This window comes from Oncorhynchus mykiss, chromosome 26 (genome assembly GCF_057628025.1).
Source record: "Oncorhynchus mykiss isolate SJ-2025 chromosome 26, ASM5762802v1, whole genome shotgun sequence".
Taxonomy (NCBI): domain Eukaryota; kingdom Metazoa; phylum Chordata; class Actinopteri; order Salmoniformes; family Salmonidae; genus Oncorhynchus; species Oncorhynchus mykiss.
In genome coordinates, this window is record NC_143047.1 from 23,955,001 (window position 1) to 23,978,571 (window position 23,571).

General features: G+C 40.9%; 1 protein-coding gene across 1 annotated transcript in view; it reads right to left on the reverse strand.

Moving 5' to 3' along the window:
• The window catches only part of LOC110506670 (homeobox protein aristaless-like 4), a 26,635-nt gene extending 9,796 nt beyond the window's left edge, over nt 1–16,839 (reverse strand). The window contains exons 1-2 of the mRNA XM_021586461.3: nt 16,106–16,839; nt 2,451–2,764 (exon numbers count right to left, since the gene is read on the reverse strand). Of these exons, the coding sequence (XP_021442136.2) occupies nt 2,451–2,764; nt 16,106–16,451 (660 nt within the window). The 5' untranslated portion in view covers nt 16,452–16,839. The remainder of the gene's footprint in view (nt 1–2,450; nt 2,765–16,105) is intronic.
• Nucleotides 16,840–23,571: the final 6,732 nt, after the last annotated feature.

The window sequence follows — 23,571 nt, forward strand, 5'->3', positions numbered from 1 at the left end:
CCGACTTCTCCCTAGACAGAACTAAGTGTTTGTGTTGTGCTCACTGGGTAGTGACAGTAATTGGTAAAGACGTTGACAGCTAAAGTAGCTTAGAGACTTACTATGAGGCCTTAGTTATGTTCCAGCACAGAGAGAAAGAACACAGAAATGCCAAACTGTCCTGGCAGGGAAGCTGCATGGGGATGCAGCCACTTTGAAGTCAGAGACCAGCTTTGAGGATTGATCATCTGCCACTGCTGTTTCCATACTATAGCAAGGCCCAAATGGACCTGCAAATAGTACATAATGGTGGTACACAATGAAGTATTTCTACCTTGTATAGTTACCCAGCTGAGTGAGCATAACATTTAATATCTAATATCATATTTACATTGTTTATTAGTATGCTTTCTGATGAGTGGCTGTCCTGTTTTATCTTAACTAAGGTCTGTCGTTTGGTCCTTTGGGGTGGCAGGTAGCCTAGTGGTTAGAGTGTTGGGCCAGTAAATGAAAGGTTGCTGGATCGAATCCCTGAGCTGACAAGGTAAAAATCTGTTGTTCTGCCCCTAGACAAGGCAGTTAACCCACTGTTCCCCGGTAGGCTGTCATTGTAAATAAAAATGTGTTCTTACCTGACTTGCCTTGTTAAATAAAAATATCCCCATGTCCAGCACCCTCAGAGCTGTGAGCTGACAGCAAGGTAGTCTGAGAGACGTGATGTTATTGAAACCCTTGACCTGTGACCTGTAGATGTATCTGGAGTGCATATGACTCAGAGCTCAACCGACTTCCTCCCTTTGAAACCAGTAGACAGAAAAAACAAACATTTCTCTGGCTAACGTTTATAGTCAGGCAAGTTTACAAGCTCCTCTTGTTCCGTTAAGTGGACTAAAGAGAGGGTATTTCAGTTACAATCTGAAAAACACTGTCTTGATGAAGAAGTATTTGTTTGGAAATCTATTGACAACCACAAAACTGAAATCTCAGTGGAATTCCAATCAACAAAAACCCACTGTTCTATTAGCTTTTTAGCAGCACAAATTATTGTGGATTTAGTTGAACAGTTTGTCCACTTTAGATGCGGAGCTCCTTTTTTTCTGAGTAAAGAGCAGAAAGTCCTGTTCTTTGACTGACGAGGCATCTTGTGTCTTTTATCTTTTAACTTGAATGGTTTAAGAGGGCCAGTGGGAGAACTTAGGCTGTATAGGGCCCAGCTGTACCAGCCCTCTTATAGCTAGAGGAATAGCATACTTTCAGACACACACACAAAGAGACAGAGAGAGACAGAGCGACAGAGAGAGAGAGAGAGAGAGGAGAGAGAGAGAGAGAGAGAGAGAGAGAGAGAGAGAGAGAGAGGGAGAGAGAGAGAGAGAGAGAGAGAGAGAGAGCTCTAGGCTGAATAGGACTTCCTGTGTTTCACTCTCAGGGGTTTCTGGCCACTGTGCCAGCACATGTCATATAAAGATCCAGCCTGATCTCATCCCTCAGACTCTTTCACAGAGCACTTGCTATCTTTACTTTCACATGACGTTTGTATTTACAGATATTTGTGTTGGTATTGTACTGTATATCGTGGCATGTTTCCTATGGAATAGTGCATGATGGCTGCTGCGAACCTCACAACTTACCAGAGGCTCAGGGGAAGGTTTTCACACCTACCCCCGAGACCACGGGAGGGACACATTCTTCCTGAACAGGATGTTAATGAAAGAAAAACACAATGAATCCAAGGGCTTTTGGTAGACTTTGCGTGTGCACACGTGTGTCTTTGTGTGTCTGTGTCTGTCTGTATTCCGAACGAGGGGAGTCTCATCGTCTATCCACCAATGCTGGAATGTGGCAGTAGTCATTGACGGATTATATGTAAATCAAAGGTCACAGGAAGGTTGAATGTTTGTAGCCCCGGCCTGGTTAGCCACTTGCAGAGCTCAGTTCAGAGGTTCAGAAGTCCAGGGGTTCAGGTGCAGGCTAGGGTTAGAACCAAGCGTGTCTCCTCATACGTGGATGAAAGTCTGCTCTCTTGACGGTGAACATATGAGGCCCAGCTCCAGCCTCATCCCCTTGGGGCCCCCTGCCCTGCGTTGGCCCCTACTCCCACATTACCAGATAAATCTCACTCTCACCCTGGTGTCTTGGCGACATTATCTCTCCAAAGCCACAGATGTTGAGGGATTAATGTGATTCTATCCACAATCTCCTAGTCATTGGCTTTGTCTGGTTTTTGTTCAAGTCCTCTCAATAACTAACAGCTGCCACCTGATTCGAGATAGCGTTGGTCCTTGTTCCTGTTTGGCCAGTAAAGGATGCTCAAGTATAGACCTTTACCAATTGTGCTTCTGTTTATAATGGTGATCATAACTGTTATTTATGTGTAATGAAGGGGATACTGCTAGACTGAAGTCCCAGATCTTCACAGGACCTGTGTAAGTAGCGGTTAGCAGTAGAGCTCCTCTCAGGTGAGCCAGTCTTACCTGTACCCGGGCCTCGGTCAGGTCAGTCCGGAGGGCCAGCTGCTCGCGGGCGTACACATCTGGGTAGTGGGTCTTCTGGAAGACCTTCTCCAGCTCCTCCAGTTGGTAGCTGGTGAAGGTGGTGCGGTTACGCCTCTTCTTGCCCTTGTTGCTCTCACCCTCGCCCTTGTCCATGGGGCCGGCCATGTCCGAGCCTGGTCGGTCCGAGGGGCCCTTCACGCCTTGATCCTTCACACTAAGGTAGCTGCCGTCCATCCCAGAGGGGTCAGAGTTCGGGGTCAGGTCAGAGTCTGTCAGTCCTGAGCTGTCTTTACCTGGAGAGAGGATGAGAGAAGGAAGGTGTTAGAACACAATATATCTCGTACTGTGTTCAATTATTATGGATGTGGTTATTATTGACACTCTGTGTTTTGGGACTGATGTGCAACAGAAAACTAATTTAGACTGTGTTTACAGTATTATATAGCACTAGCACAAGGACCAAATGACTCTTGCAGCATGTTGTTCTTTGAAAGCTCCCTGGCCAGCTGGTTCCAGGTCTGGACTCTGGTTCATGGTGTGGTTAGGAGTGTATGTGTAAGCTGTGACTCCCAGAACTCTCCCTCCATACTGCTGCTCATAAATCATGGAAACAGACACCCTGGCAGGCAGTAATTGCAGAATAATAGAAAATTACAGATTTTCACGTCTCTCTCTCTCTGTGTCTCTCTGTGTGTGTTTTTCTTTCTCTCTGTTCTCTTTGTGTCTCTCTCCGTGTGTGTACTTCTCTCTCTCTGTGTGTCTCTGTGTGTCTCTCTCTCTCTCTCTCTCTCTCTCTCTCTCTCTCTCTCTCTCTTTCTCTCTCTCTCTCTCTCTCTCTCTCTCTCTCTCTCTCTAAGTATGGTTGGGGTTGGAGTCAGCTCTTACGCTGGGGGAACTCAGGTCTTTGACGCAGACACGTGGGCCGGGCGTGGTCTGTGGTGCGGCTGCAAGCTGAAGCTCACTTAGTAACACGACCAAACTAACCCGGCAACAAGAGTGTCAGTGGCAATTTGCTGGACGGTAATTTGTAGCGAGGGGAAACACACACAGCAGCCTAGCCGTGAAACCTCAGTCAGCCTACTGATCATAAATTCCCATGATGCTGTCTGTGCCAGTGTGCCGTTCGTCCATTATTCCACAATAGTGCCAATCTTCTGTGCCCTTACTGCCTTCCCTGCCAGTGGATCATTAAACTCTCTCCATTACGGCTTCTATTAAGGGGTCTGTTTGGGGTCCTGGGAAGGCAATGTGTTGTCATGCTCACTCATATGAACTGCAAACCCTCCCCCTTGGGCTCTAGGCTGTTCAAGGGGGTATAGAATATGGTTTGGGGTCCAAGCCAAACCTCACATCTGCTTCTCAACCCCTCTGCTTGGTGACGTCCCCTCTGGCTCGGTCTAGTGGTGAGTCCAGGCACTACGCTCCCCTCTGTTTAGCTTAGCTCTAAGAGACAGGGAATTATTTTAGGGAGCCCAGGGTTGGGATGTGCTCATTTCTTATCTGAGGCTGGGGTAAAGCCTTGTCAAGTTAGAGCCAGGGGGTGTAGGTGTGCATGTGAGCTTCTGGTGTGCGTACTGCTTTCAACACAGCAGGGCAGCATGCCCTCCGGCCCTCCACACAGAGCCTTGTTGGGTAATGTGCTGCAAGGTGAGGGGACCTGATAGAGCATCTGATGATACACACACCCTCGGTCCCCCGCCCTACACACCTTTCAAGGACTTGGGTAAAGGGAGCCGCATAACAGTCAATGACACCATGAGAAATATAAGCCTTGTGCTGTAGGATTTGTTTACACCAGGGGCCACATTTAGGGAAAGCCCCTCTTCCTACCATAACATTGTAATTAAGTTGTTCACTTATACCAATCACTGTTGCACTGTTATGTTTCACCCGTCTGATTCTCAAAACCTCCAATTCTCATTCTGTCTGTTATTATCATACTGTAAGTTAGAGCTTTTCCCTCAGAGTTGGATATGAGGAAAAAGATTACTCCTGGTGTTGGAAAATAATTGTGAGGGTCTGATTTGAGCCGTCTCACTCTCTCTGGCCGTGTCAGTTTGCCTTCCCTGGGCTGCTGCCAAGCACCCTGGTCACTGTGGACTGTCAGGCAGGCAGGCAGCATCGACCGGGGCCCGGGCCCTGGCCAGGGGTATAATGGCTCCCACATTGCCTGCTGCCTGCCCAGGACTGACACATCCTGTTAAGCCTGAGACGAGCAAGCTCAACGCATTTACCAAAACGTAATCATTTCTAGTTATTCCCTCATCATATGCCCTGCACCGATGGTCCCAACAAGGCAAGGCTGTCAGGCTGCTTGAAATCAAGGGCTCTCTGCATCTGATCAAAGACTCTTGTTTATGCCCTGTGTCATTGATGGTTTTTGGCAGAGGCAGGGTACTGTGACAATCTCCCGCTTGTTATCGGTGCCCACTGAGAGTAATTGGCATGGAGAGGTCCTTCTGAAATCGCAGAGGCAATATTTTCTCCAACTCTCCTATGGAGGTAAAGAGTTTATCAGTCATCACTAAAAGTAGTCATCACTAAAAGTAGTCATCACTAAAGTAGTCATCACTAAAGTAGTCATCACTAAAGTAGTCATCACTAAATTAGTCATCACTAAAGTATTTCAGAAATACAGTATCATCAAATCAAATCAAAATTGTATTTGTCACATACACATGTTTAGCAGATGTTATTGCGGGTGTAGCAAAATGCTTGTGTTTCTAGCTCCAACAGTGCAGTAATATCTAACAATTCACAACAATACACACAATACACACAACCTAAAAGTAAAATAATGGAATTAAGGAATGTATGAATATTAGGATGAGCAATGTCAGAGTGGCATTCCTCACTACATTTCATTATCACGGATTGGGGAGGCAGACATTTCCATTTAGCATCATGGTGGATTTTCCTGTAAATAACTGATACTCAGACACTTTCACCGTAGCTGATCGGATTAACAGTCATATTTGGGCTTAGTGAAAGTATGATATGTTATATACTGTATAAAGCAAAGACACTTCTGTCTCTATGCCAGGATATGTTCTGACATGCTGCTGTAATTTATCAGTGGTTACAGTTAACCCCCCCTCTCATTTTCACCTTTCACCTGTTATACAGGTCTAGATCTCAGCATCCCTGATACAACACTCGGAAGCAAGCAGACAATAAACTCCTCAGTCCCTTCTGCTAAAGCCTCATAGCGTGTTTCCCATTTAGAGGAATCTGCTCTACAACAGTGGTTTTTTTTAAACTTTGAATCCAAGATTCCACATCAGTTCCAATTACAGCTCTCTGACGGAGAGAGGCACGTCTGGAGCCCATTGTTCTTTGTCTGCCCCAACCCTGTTAGGGATCTGACATACCAAGTCTACAGTGACTGTACAACTGCTGTGATCTAAAATTGAAATAGCTTCCCTGTTCCCTTCCAGTTGTATAACTGCTGTCTTATGCTATTTGTATGTTTGTTTAAAGTAAGAAATAATGAGATGTGATACAGAACTGTGGCTGTGTCCAAATACAAGGTAGTTTAGAACTGAAATCTTCATATTATTCTTTACAATGTCAAGGAAACAGAATACTCTACTAAATCAGTCCAGATCTGACCAAGCTGAAACCAAGAGGGTCTGAACGCAGAGTTCATCAGTGGGTGAGAGAGAAAAGGGGTGAGGTTAAACCAGAGAACTAATTGGCAGTTTAACCCTAATAGTATTCACACCTGCCTGCAGAGCAACACAGGGTCTTGTAAACCCCTTTCAATAGCGTTTTCATTTCCCCACAAAAAAATGTCTTCATATTCTGCACTGTAAGTCTTTTAAAAAGAAAATATCAAAATAAGAAAAAAAGATGGTTACATTAGAGTAATAGATATGATCATCATAGCAGCTATGCTATGAGGGGTAAATGACTATAGTTCCTGCCCTTGGATATCCGTGCTGGACCCCTTAAAGTTAGCAAGGGTCAGACCTTCACTGGGGACAGACGTGAAGTCGCTGTCAAAAAGGAGAGGGGAACATCAAAGTGTAATTTAACTGGCAGTAAAGCGACAGGGCACCTCCCCAGCCTCTTTATTGAAAAGGTTGGCTAGGGTCAGCTCACAGCATTTAAAAGAAACACTATAAATTAGACACCCTGCTGTGACTGAGAGCGATTCATGGCTAAATATTCCCAAACCCAAAGAAATATCCCTAAATATTAGAAAACAAAAATAAAAGAAAGCAAGTGTGTGTCGTCTAGGCTTGATAGATCCCTGTTTTGACTGGACCCAGGAAGCAGAGGAAATTTGTGTAAGCTGTTTTCTCTGCTAAGCATTTATTTGTAACTCTAATTTGGTTTGTTTTCCCTTCTTAAAATATGGATCGTAATGGGAAGCTTTGTGCTCTGAAGTCCCGCCAACTCTGGGAATTCCTCTCTTCCTGCTCGTTCTGCTGGCTGTGAGGCTGTTACATAAAGACAGACACACTAACTAACACAGGTAATGGATGGAGAGAGTGACTGGTGTGTTGAGATGTAAACTTTATCATGCCTACACCATGACAAATGAAAAGTGATGTGAGAGACATTGATCCATTTTATTGCAACCTGTGAGTGTGTCACCACAAGGCATTAGCATGGGGAGAGCCTTATTAGCAAGCCCTCTGCCTACACGGCCATTGGCAAAACCAGAGCTAATCGCCTACCCAAAGGCAGATGGAGTCGAGTCTCAGTAGTTCTTATAAACCAGTCTTTCTTAAACGATCTTGTTTCTGGTTAGGAGCACCATGACACCACTACGAATAGCACCGCAGTATGAGTAGGCTATGGTGTCAATTGCAGTCATTGAAACAGTTCAAGGTTAGCCTAAGTTGGTGCTCACTAGGCCCATGCCTTTCTCATATCCCTGCTGCCCTCTCATATGCCTGACGCCGTAAACAAAACCTCAGCTAACGGATGAGAAAGTTCCATAAGTACTTCTCTGACTAGCTTATAGCTACAGTAGTTTGGGAGCATCTGATAGGTAAGCGTCCACTTTGAAGTCAAACACTGAGAGGGATGATTCATCCCATCAGGCTGCTGTGAGGTGCACACGCTGTGCCAAAAAACAACTGCTATGGGAGCGTATCCATAAAGCCTGAGACACTGATAAATCACCCCTCTCTCTTCAAGGTTCTTTATCTGTCTGAGAGTCTCTCTCAGGCCCTAGAGCATGGCAGGATCTCCACTAGCCTGAGACTGAACTAGGGTCTACTCAGTGTCTTTTCCACAGTTTGGCTAGCTCTAAAACAAGGTCAAGACAGTGTTAGACAATTACACGTAAGATGAAGGAACAAAGCTCTATTTGTCTTTCTGAAAACAACTTATTAGCATATCTGGAAACACTTTCTCCTGCTCTTATACCCATGTAAATACACAGTAATAACTGTAACAACACTGTATGTTGTGTTGGAGATATAATACCCAGTGTAATGCAAAGTTCATGCAAAATAATATTTGACTGCGTACGCTGTGGTTTTAACCAGTACTGTACTGAAATGGCTAAAAGACAGAAAGCCTTCATGTTATTTGAATGAATGCAGAGGGAGACCCCTTGAGAGGGGAAGGCTTCTTAATGTGAGATCCTCTCAGTTTATCTAACAGTTGACGTTATGTTCCCTCCTCCTTTCCCAGTGAGGTCTGAATCTCTCGGGTGATGTTAAAAACCACAATGAAGCAAACACACATTTTACGAGTGCACGGGAATGCCATAATAAAAGACAGGTTGGTCACTGTCCTCTTAGCATCATGTGGATTCCACTTCTGACAATAGCATTGTTATACTGAAGTAAATACAATGTGGAAAGGGCACTAGATTGTCCTTGGTGGTCCAAATTGTTAATCACTTGTAACTAATCAAAAATGATCATCTGCTTGTGAAATAATATGTAATTTCATATAGGCTTCTTAAAGTTTTTTACATCAGCTCCCATGTGAACTTACATAGTACTCATTAGGAAACACCATGTGAACTTACATAGTACTCAGTAGGAAACACCATGTGAACTTACATAGTACTCATTAGGAAACACCATGTGAACTTACATAGTACTCAGTAGGAAACACCATGTGAACTTACATAGTACTCAGTAGGAAACACCATGTGAACTTACATAGTACTCAGTAGGAAACACCATGTGAACTTACATAGTACTCATTAGGAAACACCATGTGAACTTACATAGTACTCAGTAGGAAACACCATGTGAACTTACATAGTACTCATTAGGAAACACCATGTGAACTTACATAGTACTCAGTAGGAAACACCATGTGAACTTACATAGTACTCATTAGGAAACACCATGTGAACTTACATAGTACTCAGTAGGAAACACCATGTGAACTTACATAGTACTCAGTAGGAAACACCATGTGAACTTACATAGTACTCAGTAGGAAACACCATGTGAACTTACATAGTACTCAGTAGGAAACACCATGTGAACTTACATAGTACTCAGTAGGAAACACCATGTGAACTTACATAGTACTCAGTAGGAAACACCATGTGAACTTACATAGTACTCAGTAGGAAACACCATGTGAACTTACATAGTACTCAGTAGGAAACACCATGTGAACTTACATAGTACTTATTAGGAAACACCATGTGAACTTACATAGTACTCAGTAGGAAACACCATGTGAACTTACATAGTACTCATTAGGAAACACCATGTGAACTTACATAGTACTCAGTAGGAAACACCATGTGAACTTACATAGTACTCAGTAGGAAACACCATGTGAACTTCCATAGTACTCATTAAGAAACACCATGTGAACTTACATATTACTCAGTAGGAAACACCATGTGAACTTACATAGTACTCAGTAGGAAACACCATGTGAACTTACATAGTACTCAGTAGGAAACACCATGTGAACTTACATAGTACTCATTAGGAAACACCATGTGAACTTACATAGTACTCATTAGGAAACACCATGTGAACTTACATAGTACTCATTAGGAAACACCATGTGAACTTACATAGTACTCATTAGGAAACACCATGTGAACTTACATAGTACTCATTAGGAAACACCATGTGAATTTATATAGTACTCATTAGGAAACACCATGTGAACTTACATAGTACTCATTAGGAAACACCATGTGAATTTATATAGTACTCAGTAGGAAACACCATGTGAACTTACATAGTACTCATTAGGAAACACCATGTGAAATAATGTGATTCAATGGGTAGTTTATAGAAAAAAGCAACACGCTTATAATTTCAGTTCTTGTGATGGGTGCCACTGTCCAGGCCAATGGACATGCTAACTTTTTACTGTACTATAACGTCTGAGAAAATGTATACACAGTAGGTGATATTACAGACTCTAATTTTCTGAGATATTCTTTGTGCTGGACGTCTGATCAGTAAGCATCTTCTGAATGCCTCAACTATGGAGCGTTTAGTTACACAGCAGAGGATCTGACTGCCGGGCTGAGAGAAGGCCTGGAATACGAGGTTCAATGTAGCCCTGTCGCACTCCAGCCGGCAGATTGAGCTTAATGTAAATTGCTGTGCCAAAATACGAGTTAACTGGTAAAATGATCCTAGGTCCTTGTCACCTCTAGTCATGTCAGCAACCTGCTGAAGTGTGTCCTGGTTCTCCAGGCTTCGCAGCACTTCCATGGCTGGTTTCTATTACCCACTGCTCATATCAATCAGCACAGACGGACAGAAAGAAAGGCTCAAATGGTTGTGCTGTACTAAAGACGGTAGAGAGAGAAAGGGCAGCAGATGGGGCGTTGGTGGCTTCAGTCTAGATTGAAAGGATCTCACAGGACAGTTGATTCACACCTCCTGTATCCTCCCTCTCTTTGAGTGAAAACACAATATTGTAACCACAACTATATACCAAATGCTTGTAATGTCACAACAAAGGATTTTCCTCTCTCTGTCCATAGCTCACGAATAGTTAATTGGAAAAGGTGACTGCCGGGCTGATGTTAAAGTAAATAGTGATCTTGACTACAAATGTTACGAAAACGTAATGTACGTTTCTGTTTGGATTCTTTTGGGTTTTAGATCAATTCTCTCTGAAGAAATTTGGGGTACAGCTCTTCTAAAAACGTCAGGAAACCATAAAGGTCTCTGTATCCTGTCCTCAGGGAAGACGGTCAAGCACCATAAGAGAAAAACTTCTGTTGCTTCAAGAAAAATATTAAGATATTGATGTTCCTAGTTTGGAGGTTACGCTCTCAGTGAGTATTCTGACCACTCTTGACACTGCAGAGAAGCCAAGGATAGCTATCTCTGACAATGTGCATTGTTTGTGTGTGTCAAACCAAGTGAAGAAACAATCTATTATTACATCTTATTCTATTCTACTATATATTTTTATGTAAAAAAAACACAATCCCCTAATTTAAAGGCCACCTGTTGTCAGATTTTATCAGGTTGAATTTTGTCCACTCTCCCTGAGATGTTTAGAGCCAGGCCCTAAATATCCTACTGCCTAGAGGAGAGGAGTGGTTTATGGAGCCTGGAGTCCAGTGGAGTTACAGGCTTTAATCACTGCATGTAGACCCAGCTAGGAAAGGGACTGCTCTCCCCTACTGCTAATGCACAGACCTTGTATGTGTTGTCCCTGAAGTAGCATACGGTTGGTCCAGGGCTGCTGGACCTGAGAGAACCTCAATGTAACTGGACTGATGGGCCGTAGAAAGTGTCCCATTGTTTCATCTTAAGAGGTTTGAATGGAGGAATGGTTGAAACCATGCCATTTGTTGCCCTATACACCCACTAAATCATTCCCTGATCCTTTCAGTCACTTGCAACCCACCCCATAACCAAATATTGTATTGGTGACATGTTGTGTATTTGTGTGCGGCACTTGTTTAGCAAGGTTACACAATCCAATCACCTCTTGGACACGCAAGGACTGCCTGTGCTCACTGGGGGCTGGCCTTTGAAAGTATGAAAATAACTGGGGGAGGTGCAGATGTACATCTGAGTCACATTAATGGTGGAGGTCTCCTGTAGTGCTGAGACGTTCCTGCCTGCTCTTTAACGCTCGCTCTATCTGAGTCAGTCATACCTGTGGTCCAGCAAGGCTGCTGCAAGGGTGGCGTCCACTGTAAAAACGTGCATGGTCTACCCAGCCAGGGTCCTGTGATACCATAGAACAGGGTTTCTCAAACTTGGTCCTGGGCCTCCCCTGGGAGCACGTTTTGTTTTTCTGTCCTAGCACTACACAGCTGATTCAAATAACCAAAGCTTTATGATGAGGTGGTTATTTGAATCAACTGTGTAGTGCTAGGACAAAAAAAAAAAAACGGGCTCCCAGAGGGGGGACCAAGTTTGGGAAACCCTGCCATAGAACATCACATTTTACTGGGTCCTTTGTTTTGAAAGGTCATATAACAATTTTGATTGGTCTTATCATGGAAAGAAAATAGTCTTATATTGTTGAATTCGAATGTGTCATCTGTTGTAAAGTATTAGATATGTCCTTTGGTGTAAACTCTCTTTTTAGTGGCTCACTTATTGCTTTAATAAGATATATTAGGACGGCATCATAAGGCTAAGTATTATTTATAGCGGTTTGTTTGAGATTAACAGCAGAAATCCTTTTCTTTACATCTACCTAGTGTGCGACGTTATGTAGACTACAGGCCACCGGCAAGTTCAGCCGAACGCAAAAAGAAACAAACTCCCTTGAAATCTCCCGAAAACAGCGCTGGTATTATGTTCAAAGGTCCCCGCGGTGTCTAGTGGGAAATATTGTAAAGACTGTGACTCCAGGAATGTCAGCCTACCTGCTTAAGCCTGATTGAAGTAATAACTCACGAAGTCTCCGTTGAATTTCCTGCCATGACTTATACCTGTGGTCGAAACCAATAAGGCTTCCTATACCAGGTTTAGAGTCTGACCCTAAATAATATATCGTGAGTGATTATGTGATCTGGTAGGTTTATAGAACATCAAAACTCTTCCCCGGACAAAAACGCATTCCATTGCAAATATGACCCCGAGTTGATAGGAAAGCGTGACAATGTGTTTGGTTTATTAGTATAGGTCTATGTGATTCAAACGCACTTTCACATCGATCATTCAAATTTCAGTCCGTGTCTATACATTTTCATTAGTTGACTTTGTATATGCCGAGCATATTCGTAATTTTTGACAGGTTTATGTGCAGGCCTAGGCCTGATCTTTTCAGCGCTATATTACGCACGCCTCTCCTGTGAGTCATTACGTACCAAATGTTAAGCAAGGTAATAACACAGGATTGGAAATTAAATATGTGAAAAACGGAATATTATGTTAAATTTGAATAACTTGTAGGCTTAATGTTATAGGCATACCACGTTTGGGTTCAAGTTTGGATCAGAGTATTTACTCATTTATTTCAGGTGAATATTTTCTTGTTCAGAACTATCTAAATATTGTAAGCTATATAATGACTACATAATAGGCAACTTGTCGCTTTTTGAATAATAAAGATGTGCATACGGTAAATGACTTCTAATTCATCATAATATGCTCATATGGTTAACTATTGTTTAGCTATTATTAATATTATTGTTATTATTATTATTATCAGTAGTAGGAGTCGTATTCCCATAGATTCCCAGCAGTGATCGATCAGTCGTATACTCTTGACAAAGCAAGTGTCTGGTGTTCGTGTGTTGTTGTCTAAAGTTATTTGATTAAACCAAAGAGATTCAATAACATCTGCACAGCAGACCATCATTAATAAATCTTATATGGATGGCTATGCTATGTTACGTCACCCGTTTAAACTAATTATGTAGCGAAGAAAAGACTGATTGGTTTATGTGCTTTCATTAAGGTTTACAGAAATCCTATTCTGGCACATTAGTGGCATGTTTTCAGTGCCCAGCCCTCCTCCGTAACTCAGCTATAAATACTTAATTATGTAATAATAATATTAATACTGTTATGATGATGATGATGACAGTCTAGTCATCAACAATAATATCATCTTTATCCTCATTAATATCATCCTGATCCTCATCATGGTAGCCATTAGCCAACAGTAAGAACAGCATGGCAAAGTTTAACTAAAGTTTCTTCATGTGCACTTTTTCTCACGTTGGCCCGCACGCTAGACCAGACAATTGATCAATGTCTTCTCTTTGACAGCAGTGATTCAGTGCTTTCGCTTTTATATTGATATCTCAACTCGTTATATCCTCTTTGGTTGTGTCCCCGTTTGTTCATTTTCACGAAGGACAGGACTCCTGTCGTTTTCACTAGATATTCATTAGAATATCTGTAATAGTGAATCGTTAACAGGTTTGGTGAAGCATGTACTTTCGTTTAATCGAAAGTTAGTATATTGATGAAAATGGTTATTATTATATTCTAATTTCATTCTATAATTTCAGTAATCTGGCATTTGATTTTAATTTGGATGTCGTTTGTGTTAGCAGCACTGTCCAGTGTCCATACGTTCACTGTGCATGCATCTTTAGTGTCGTTTTAATAAAAACATTTTTTTACTGTTTTTCTATAAACGGATGTTATTGTTATGTTAGAAGTCAGATGTAATGGGTATTACATTTAAATGTTCTAAATTACACAGATGAATGGAAAAAATACTTAAGTTTTCCTCACAGAGCGCTTAGTTGATTTTCGAGCATGATTAATTAAGGATTATTGAAATTGGTGATTTTTACTTATTCTTGCGCTACATTCAAGTTAATGTTACCTATAGCGTTCAATAAGCGATCATGTGGTCCGATCAATGTCTATGCGCTCTTGCTTGTTGTAATAAAACATTTGAAGAATGTGCGTTTAAATGTTGGACATCTTTGATCTAAATGTAGCCTAAACCTGAGACAGAATTGGGCCAAATTGAATGAACATGTTTTAGAAATTAGCTAACTCCTCATACATTAATAGCAATTGGTTTATAGAGACTTCGAAACGTGAGACTGACATATAATTATTTGGCAGAAAGTCTTGGGCAAATTTTGCCTGTATTATAATTTTAGCAACTGCTTTAGTCTTGTTGAAGTAAACCATTTTCTTGAGGATTCATGGCCTACGTATCGAATATCATCTGGCTTTGGTCACTGACTTCTCAACCATAAACAACAAATGAATCAGGTTTGAAATTTGTAATAACTCCTACAAAAATTCTTAGCACTTGTAGCCACTCTCCTGAGAGAGGTTCCAGAAAGCTTTTACCGCAGTATTTGATGCTTCCCCCCAGTTCATCATCTGAGAAGCCGCTCTATGTCCGTGGGTTTTCATCTCCCCCACAAGTTGCTCGCAGATGGTTAGAGAAAGCGCTGGATTTTGCGGTATTTGTGTTAAATTTATAGCATGGGCGGATTTTTCCTGCGCTCAAGATGTGCCCTTTGCTAGACCTCTGCAGAATATCTTCAATATAAAGATATAGGTCGGTAAATCAGTAGAGGGTATTATTTCTTATTAAGAATTAAGAATTGCATGTAGGTATTTTCACATGACATATTAATTTATTCATTTAATGCATGGCAACTCTGGGTTTCCAGTTGCAAAGTTAAAGTGTGTATTTCATTGTAAAATAAACAAATATTGCTTAAGAGCTTGTGATCCGTTATATTTTATTGTATGGTCATACAAACATCTATAAGGTCACCAATACCCAAGTCACGATAACGCAACGTTTCTGCAGAGTACACGTAGACTACTGTAGGCTAGAGGCCTTTACAGTGTTATTTTGTCAGTTCACAAAATCAGGCTGTTTGATCAGCAATGTTTTAGTCACAAACTTCAATTCACCACAGGCTATCAGTTTGGCCAATCTTTTCTATAAGAATCTGATTATCTTTACCTTGATATCATATAGGTGCCGAAACGTGTGTGTGTGTGTGGGTGTATGTCATCGATGGATTCTTAACATTTGCAAACTCCCCCAACATCGATTGCTCATGAGACAATATTAAGTATTTAGCCAATAGATTTAAAGAGACTAGGGATAATAATATTGGTCCGCTGATAAACTATTGCCCATAATAAAGTAAATTCGACGCTCGGTAATTTTTCATGCTTGAAAACGTGTTAATTCAATTGTCCGATTCAGATTCAATATTAAGGATTGTAATGCAGATTATCGCATTAAATATAGCCTAATTTAATTCAATCGTCAAAGGGAAAACGTGATAGTCGGGAAGGTTATGCCTCTTCGTAATTGTGTTACAGGGGATAGTTGTTGCCGTAATATTGGTAGTAAGTTGTGAAGTCCATCACATTGAGTTTGTAAAGACTCATGCATTGACAAATGTTCATTAGCGATTAGTGAAATTATCCTAACACCCGGGATGATAGCAGACGTGATTATTTCTTTTATTTTATCGTCGGTTCTGATTATTGGAAGGAATTTCTCAACGTACAGGAAACTGTTTACGAGGCATGCGGATACATGCATAACGTTCCCAACTTCAAGAAGAAAATACGCAAAACATCCTTCATAATTGGGGGAATAGTCAGTCAAGTGAACAGATATTAACACCGAGCAGTGTATACAGAACACAAGCACAATTTCGGTTGTCATTTAATATGGTTTTTCCATAAGAGTAAAGAATAAGGGACACGGGACATCTCTGTTCGTTTGAAACAGAACTGTGGTTTACTCACCATAGCAGGGAATGAGCGCTCCGTTGTGTCCACTTTCTTGGTGCAGTTTGCCTCCTTCGGGGGGGGTTTTGCAAGAAGACCTCTGCATGAAGAGGTGGTATTTGTTAAAGGTGCCTTCTCCAGCGGTGGCATCCAATGACTGACACTCCTGTTGGAATGGGCTCCGAGACTTTTCTCCGTAAGCCTGACCTTTGTTTGGCAGGAAAGTGGGGCTGTATTTGGTGTCACTTACTTGGAATGTCCTAAACGGGTTCGTCGGATGATCCCTACCTTGCGGTGCAGAGGGGCTATAATATGAATCCATGGATGTCATATCGCAGTATGAGACGCACGTCTCGGCGTTCATGCCTAAAAAAAGTTACTGGGAGAAAAAGACGACCAAACTTTTTTCTTTCTTTCCGTTTTGGAAAAGGAAGCAAACAGATACCCTCACTCTCTCTCCCTCTTCCACATACGGATGAACACACACATACACACTGTCACGCACACACACATACACTGGCGCGGCAGCTGTGTTTGGTTATAAAACGATTCAGATGTTTTCCAGGAACCACTCGCTGACCAAAAGCTAAAAACTCCCCTTAAGGTTTAGAGGAGTAACAAAAATGCGTCTTTCTTCAGAAGATGCAACCCAGATCTCCCCGATATACACTAGAGCTGTGTGGACTTTAAGTCAAGACATCTCCGGAGTGATTATGTTGATAAAATGAATGGGTGATGTCAGTCCTTTCCTCAGAAGAAAAAAACGTCTTCTTTTTTAAATATGTGGGGGGACTTAACACATGACATTAATGCAATTAGGGTATGAATATATAACTAATTGTAAGTGAAGGGCAACAGCGAGAATGCAATTTTATGGTTGATTCGCAATGGTTCGTCAAGAGGGGACTTCTTCCAGACAACTGGGATCTCGACACATATAGGACAGGGGGGGGGGGGGGGTTATGTGTTTTAAGCAGAATTACATTTTATTTTTCTTCAAACCATATCACTCAGAAAATATTTTCTGTCGTTAAAGATGAGTTGGCCTATATTCAGAATATCTACAACTTTATCCTTGTATCCCGTTGATCCAAGTTTTTTTTTGTACTTTTTGAAATGAATATTTTCCTCACGTCATCACCTGATTGATGATCAATCACATTGCACTTATAATTTATCCCCGTGTCAAACCACTTCGCCTCTTGATGTGATTCATTTGATGTGAATCACATCAAGAGTTCAAGCTTTAATGCAAATTATTTAACTTGAGCCTGTAGCGCGGGTTCCTCAATTGGACACGTTTGCAAAGGTTGAATGGGTCCCGTCGATAAATGAACCACACTGATATAACCACGTCTAATTCAACAAAACCATACTATGTGGGCCTAAAGGCTTATGGGCGCAAAATTATTATCTAATAATTTCAGTGAAATTAGTCCAATATGTATTAATAATTGGATATATTTCTATATTACAACGATTATTGCAAACTCAGCAACAAGCACATCACTGAAATTTCAAAACGTAGTGGTAGGAGTCATCGTGTTTTCTATTGCCACTTACTTCAATATTTTAATAACAGACTAGGACTATGTTAATGAGCTCGTGGGACTTTGGGACATTTATTTGTCACATGCAGGAAAAAAACATATTTTTCTCCTTGAGTTACTTTTTTCATCGATATCTCCAATTTTGTGGGATATTGCTCAGCAAATTAAATATTTTAATTGAATTGGTGAAGAACATGCTTGGCTACTATAGTCAGTGTATTAAGCATTGAACATATGGCTATTGGGCTACAATCTTACTACAGGGAGTTGCTGTATAAAGCCCCTCTGGTGAAAAATATTCCGCGTAAAATATCTCTGCAGTAGGCTATCTGCAACAACATGGTTCTTTGATCGCTGAATGTTCACGGTGTAGTTCATGGGTAATGAGCTTGGAAACGAGACTGACACCCTCCTAAAACCTACAAGTGAAGTGGTGATGACAGGGTAGTAAGACATAATTAGGCTACATGAAAATGCGATGTCATCAATTAAGCAAATTTTGCACAATCTCACACTCATAGTTTATGTAAAAATATTGCATGGGTGGTCTGAAATTGAGTCAAACTTGTAATAGATTGAGGATGAATGTCTTATTTAATGCTTAATTAAGTGTATCAAACGCAATATTAAAAACACAATTAGCCTACTATGAAACGTTTCCCAAAAACGTAGCAAAGGCCTAGTCAAAGGCAGCCTCCATCGTGTGCCTTTTGCTATAGATCACTTAAAGACGACAGTAAAGGCCTACATGCATTTTAGATGCTACAAAACGGATGTTCATTAAATAAAAAAATGTGGCGATAGAGATTTCCATTAACGCTATTGGACATGGCTACATGGTGATATTACAGGAAACGAACTTGAGCATTCAAGCACTTAAATCATTAATTGGTATTATTTACTACCCGGGGAAACGTAATCAACCCAGCATAACGAAGTTCAATACAGGCTGCATTAAAGTGGCCTTGTTAATTTAAACACACACTATAGTACACATTAGGCCTACACGGTATTCTGTTTTATCTATGCAGTTCGTGGTGATTGATTTGGTGATTCCTTTGATTGTTAAGTTAAATTGAAAATTATAATCGTAAATTAGGCTACATGGTTTAGTTAGTCTTTATATTCGTCTATATATCTTTTCTTTTAGCGCAAGCTTAGGCCAATCTTACCTGTTAGATTGGTCTAGAGATAGCCTTTTCTCCTTTACTGTCAACAGTAAAACACCAAGGCAAGGACGCTATAAAACAGGCTTATCCAAATCCGAATTCCATATTAAATTAAATAGAGCACATCTCCACATTGCTGCTCATTTGCGGACTTTCTTCCCCAGTACTTCCGATATTAGAGACCTTGTGTAAAACTCACGGGTGATTATATTTTCCACCAACGAACCAGTGAATATATTCACCATTTGTTTCCACGGGATGCACACATCTCAGAGATGTTGTTGTCATTTAAACCCAAAACCAATCAATCAAAATAATTCATTAAAGCATTATAAGTATTATTATAAGCCTATTATTATAATAATTAGTATTGTTCCAAATTGCTTCCAACTTTTTCTGTCATGCATCATTCATAGAAATATTAGATGAGAAGCATTCATTATATTAATTTAGTAGGACTCACAAATTACATAAACGAATGAATAGGATATTTCAGTGGACTTTGGAAATGTGGAGGCCCAATAAAATGTTATATTGACTGATGTAGATAACATTACGTTAATGTGAAATAAGCGCTTGATTAAACGCTCAGTCTCAAGGACAGCTAAATTCGATTGATTTCACCCTAAAGCACTGTGAATTAATTCCATTCAAAGTTCTGTTTCCAGACAGTGGTCATTCATATCAAAGAGATCAAACGCCACAATGTATTTAGATCTGGATTTTTTTATTTGATTTTACTTTCAAATTAATCTAATTTCCACAACGTCTTTTTTGTTGTTGCTGTATATTTTATTTTAAAGGATTTTCTTTTTCAATTTAGTACAAAACAAAAGCACACAAAAAATAACAAAAAAACAGCTGCCAGACATATGAAATGAAGTATTGCTTAAGCAAGACATGGGACAAGAATAGAGCAACAATGACAGATACAACAACAATAAGTGTTCCTAGTCAGTGTTCCCAGTCAGTGTTCCTAGTCAGTGTTTCTAGTCAGTGTTCCCAGTCAGTGTTCCCAGTCAGTGTTCCCAGTCAGTGTTCCCAGTCAGTGTTCCTAGTCAGTGTTTCTAGTCAGTGTCCCTAGTCAGTGTTCCCAGTCAGTCTCTGTCCAGACGGTCCAGAAACGGACCCAAAGTCCTGGTAAAACAAATATTTTTCCGTGGGGGATGGGGGGACGACGACGATGACGACTTCCATTTCCACAAGGTCTTAACATAGAAGTTTTGTATTTGTCACATCTGTGTCAAACATAAAGTTCCTTTCACTTTGTTTGCCAGTTATTTACCAGTAACACAAAGCAATGATCCTAGATGTTGTGACGTGATACACAGCAATACAGGCTTTGTGGACTTTTTCGTTCAACAATGTTTGTTTGTTCCATGTTACTTGCTATATAAACTGCTATTAACTTAAATTAAATATTCTCAGCTCATCTGTCACTCATTTTCTCAGATGTTGGAATTTTGTTAATATCCTATGATAACAGGTACATTATGCCGTTCTGTATGAAAGGGTAGAGAAAAAAGACAAGGTAGCAAAAATACCACACCAGTATGTATACAAGCTTGAATAATGTAGATTGATGATTTATATTATGTATTCTGTAAGGTATCTGTCATGACAGACCAACGAAATGAGGAACATTGTATGCTTTAGTGAATTGTAAAGTGGAATATGTTGTCATGTTGTCTAAATGGAGAAACTATGTGATGTGTCAGTTATAGATGGGAACAGGATCAGGATGTTCCAGGGACTGGTCGGTCCACCCTTAACCTCTACGGATGTGGTCCAGAAATCGGTCGCCAAACCTTAACCTGATGTGCCCAGCCTGTCTCTGACAGGTAGACATGGAGGGAGACATGATGTCACATTGTGTATTTGTTCTGCAGGCAGGCAGGCAGGGCAGGGGCCAGGTTGTTACAGGCCTGAGGCTGGTGCCCAGGGTGGTAGAAAGCAGCACTCTTGGCAGTAGAGGAATGTATATACATGGCACACAGAGAGAACGTGTGGAGGACCCAACACTACAGCAGAACAAATGCAAACCAGCCATACTGAGCAACCACACACACACACACACACACACACACACACACACACACACACACACACACACACACACACACACACACACACACACACACACACACACACACACACACACACACACACACACACACACACACACACACACATACACACACACACACACACACACACACACACACAGTATCTTACACACACGCATGCACACCCACACATATGCACGCTCACACACACACACACGCACACACGCACACGCACACGCACACACACACGCATATATATATATATATACACGTCAAATACGGCAATGCAGTAACAGCAGCACTTCGTTCCCTAGATTAAATTTGAAGGGCATTTAGACAGCTGAAAGGTGCCTCTATGTTTATGTATCGCTGTCTCTATACTTCAGTACTGTTTACGTTCAGCCAAGCCAGCAACAAAAAGCCTTTGAGAAGTGAGGTACATAGGTTTGTGACAGTCAAATGGATAAAAAATACCAGCTTTTATGGGGGAAAAAACAACCCAAGAAACCCTTTTACAATGTGAGTGAACCACTGTGTGTGTCCTACTCCGTCCCCCTGACCCCTGCCAGAGGAACAGGTGTGTTTGGTAATGAAAGCCCATCAGGGCTTAAGAGGCTGAACACACACATCCTATACCCCAGCAATGATAGAAGGGTTAGTGATGACACCAGCTTCTGAATAACAGCTAGGAGAGCACAGTGGCTCCACACAATGTCTCTAGTAGGCTACAATGAGCGAAATATCTCTCTCTGCTTTTTGCTGTGGTTTTCAGAAGAGGCTGTGAATGACTAATACCTTCACCTAAACCAAATAATAAATGTTTATGTGGCTTGTGCCTGCTTTCCACACCCACAACTGGATGCTGAATGCTGAAACTGCCTCTTCCCTCTCCCAAGGGCAGGTATTAGATCAAGAAACGTTGATGATTCAACTAAGCAACTACAGATGTAGGATCTTAATTTGAGCCAGTTTCCTACAGCAGGAAAATAATCTTGCAGCAACAGGAAATGTGGATTATAATTCATTTACATTTTTGTAGTGGTTGATACATTTTTGTAACGGATTGTTCTTAATTTTAATTTTAAATGTAACTAGGTAAGTCAGTTAAGAACAAATTCTTATTTACAATGACGGCATACTCTGTTCAAACCCAGAAGACGCTGGGCCAATTGTGCGCCGCCCTATGGCACTCCCAATCACAGCCTGGAATCGAACCAGGGTCTGTAGTGACTCCTTTAGCACTGAGATGCAGTGCCTTAGACCACTGTGCCACTCGGGAGCCCCAAAAATCAAGCCTGAAATGTAAAAATGTAAATGACAAACTTCAGAAACCTTTTTAAACTTCAAATACACTACACTTTGTAAATGTCTTGCATTGCAGTAAAGTTCTGCTGCAACAGAGTGATCAAATTAAGATCCTACATCGACATGGACTCCAGAATAGGTGTCACAATTTTCTGTACTTTTTCAATACCATGAGCTACTATTTAGACTACTAGTTACATGGTTACTACCAAAAGTGACTTGTTTCACTTCTCTAAGCAGTAGTAAGCAAAAAATGGCACCCCCAAAAGTGTAATATAACTTTGCAGTACTGTCTAACATTTGGTTGACATTTTTTGCTACTTTCCTCTTTTGTCTATAGTGTACACAGTCCTGACTGTGCAAAATAGTATGTTGGTTACACTGTAAATAAAGATGGACTATATGTTGTATATTTCCATTGGCATATTCAGAGGGTGGTTTGTGTTCTGGCCACAAGCGTGATTCCTACTCCGTTTATTTCAGGGGTAAAGTGTCCCTAGTCTCACTCACTGTAATTGTTTTATTATAAAAACCATGCGCCCTCCGTTGGTGCTGCAGCTTGGAATAGACACAGTACATAGAGGGAGAGGGGCTCCAGCTCGCGATTACACTCCTATTGAAAAGTTATTAACGTGTCAGTTTTCTGGCAAAGCTATTAAAAGCTTCCCTTCGACCACAGGCCCACCTGCCTTGAATAAGGCTCCGTATTTATTGAGTGTGGCATTTTAATAAAATAGAATATAGATATATACATCAGGAAAAGAAACACCTGGCACACCATGGTATCACACTTGTTTTGTATAATAGGACAATGTTGATGCTTTTAATCACAAAAGTGCTGTTTTTATAAGGCGTAACATTAGCCCAAAGTCATGTAGAAACAAGTTATTACACCTTTGAATATGCTCGCTGTAGTGCACTTAAAACCTCAAACACTGTAACTATTTCATGAAAGTGTCTATGTATATTTGAACATTTTTTGTCATAATTGAAAGAAGTGGATGATATGTGTTTTTAGTTGTAATATAATATATCTCTGGCTGAGGAAACAGTTGTAAGCCATCATAACGTGTCGGGAGTAAGGCAGAGCCTGTCAGTATATTTCAGTTTGATAGGAAAGTACCATCATACGGATTCTACCTAGCTGATTATTTACAACATGTGTCTTATTTATTTTGCTGCTCTTGCAATTACAAACTCAGGTCCCCTTGGGTCATCATTGAAATATGTGTCACAATAACCACTATTCTGTATCTAATAGTCCGGGGGTATATTATTAGGGGTAAGAGTATTATTATCATCATAAAGCGTTGGACTATACAGCCTTAATGTCTATGTCAATTGCTGTGTTAACGAAAGAGAAGCAGAGAGACCAATGATCCTAATCATTTTTA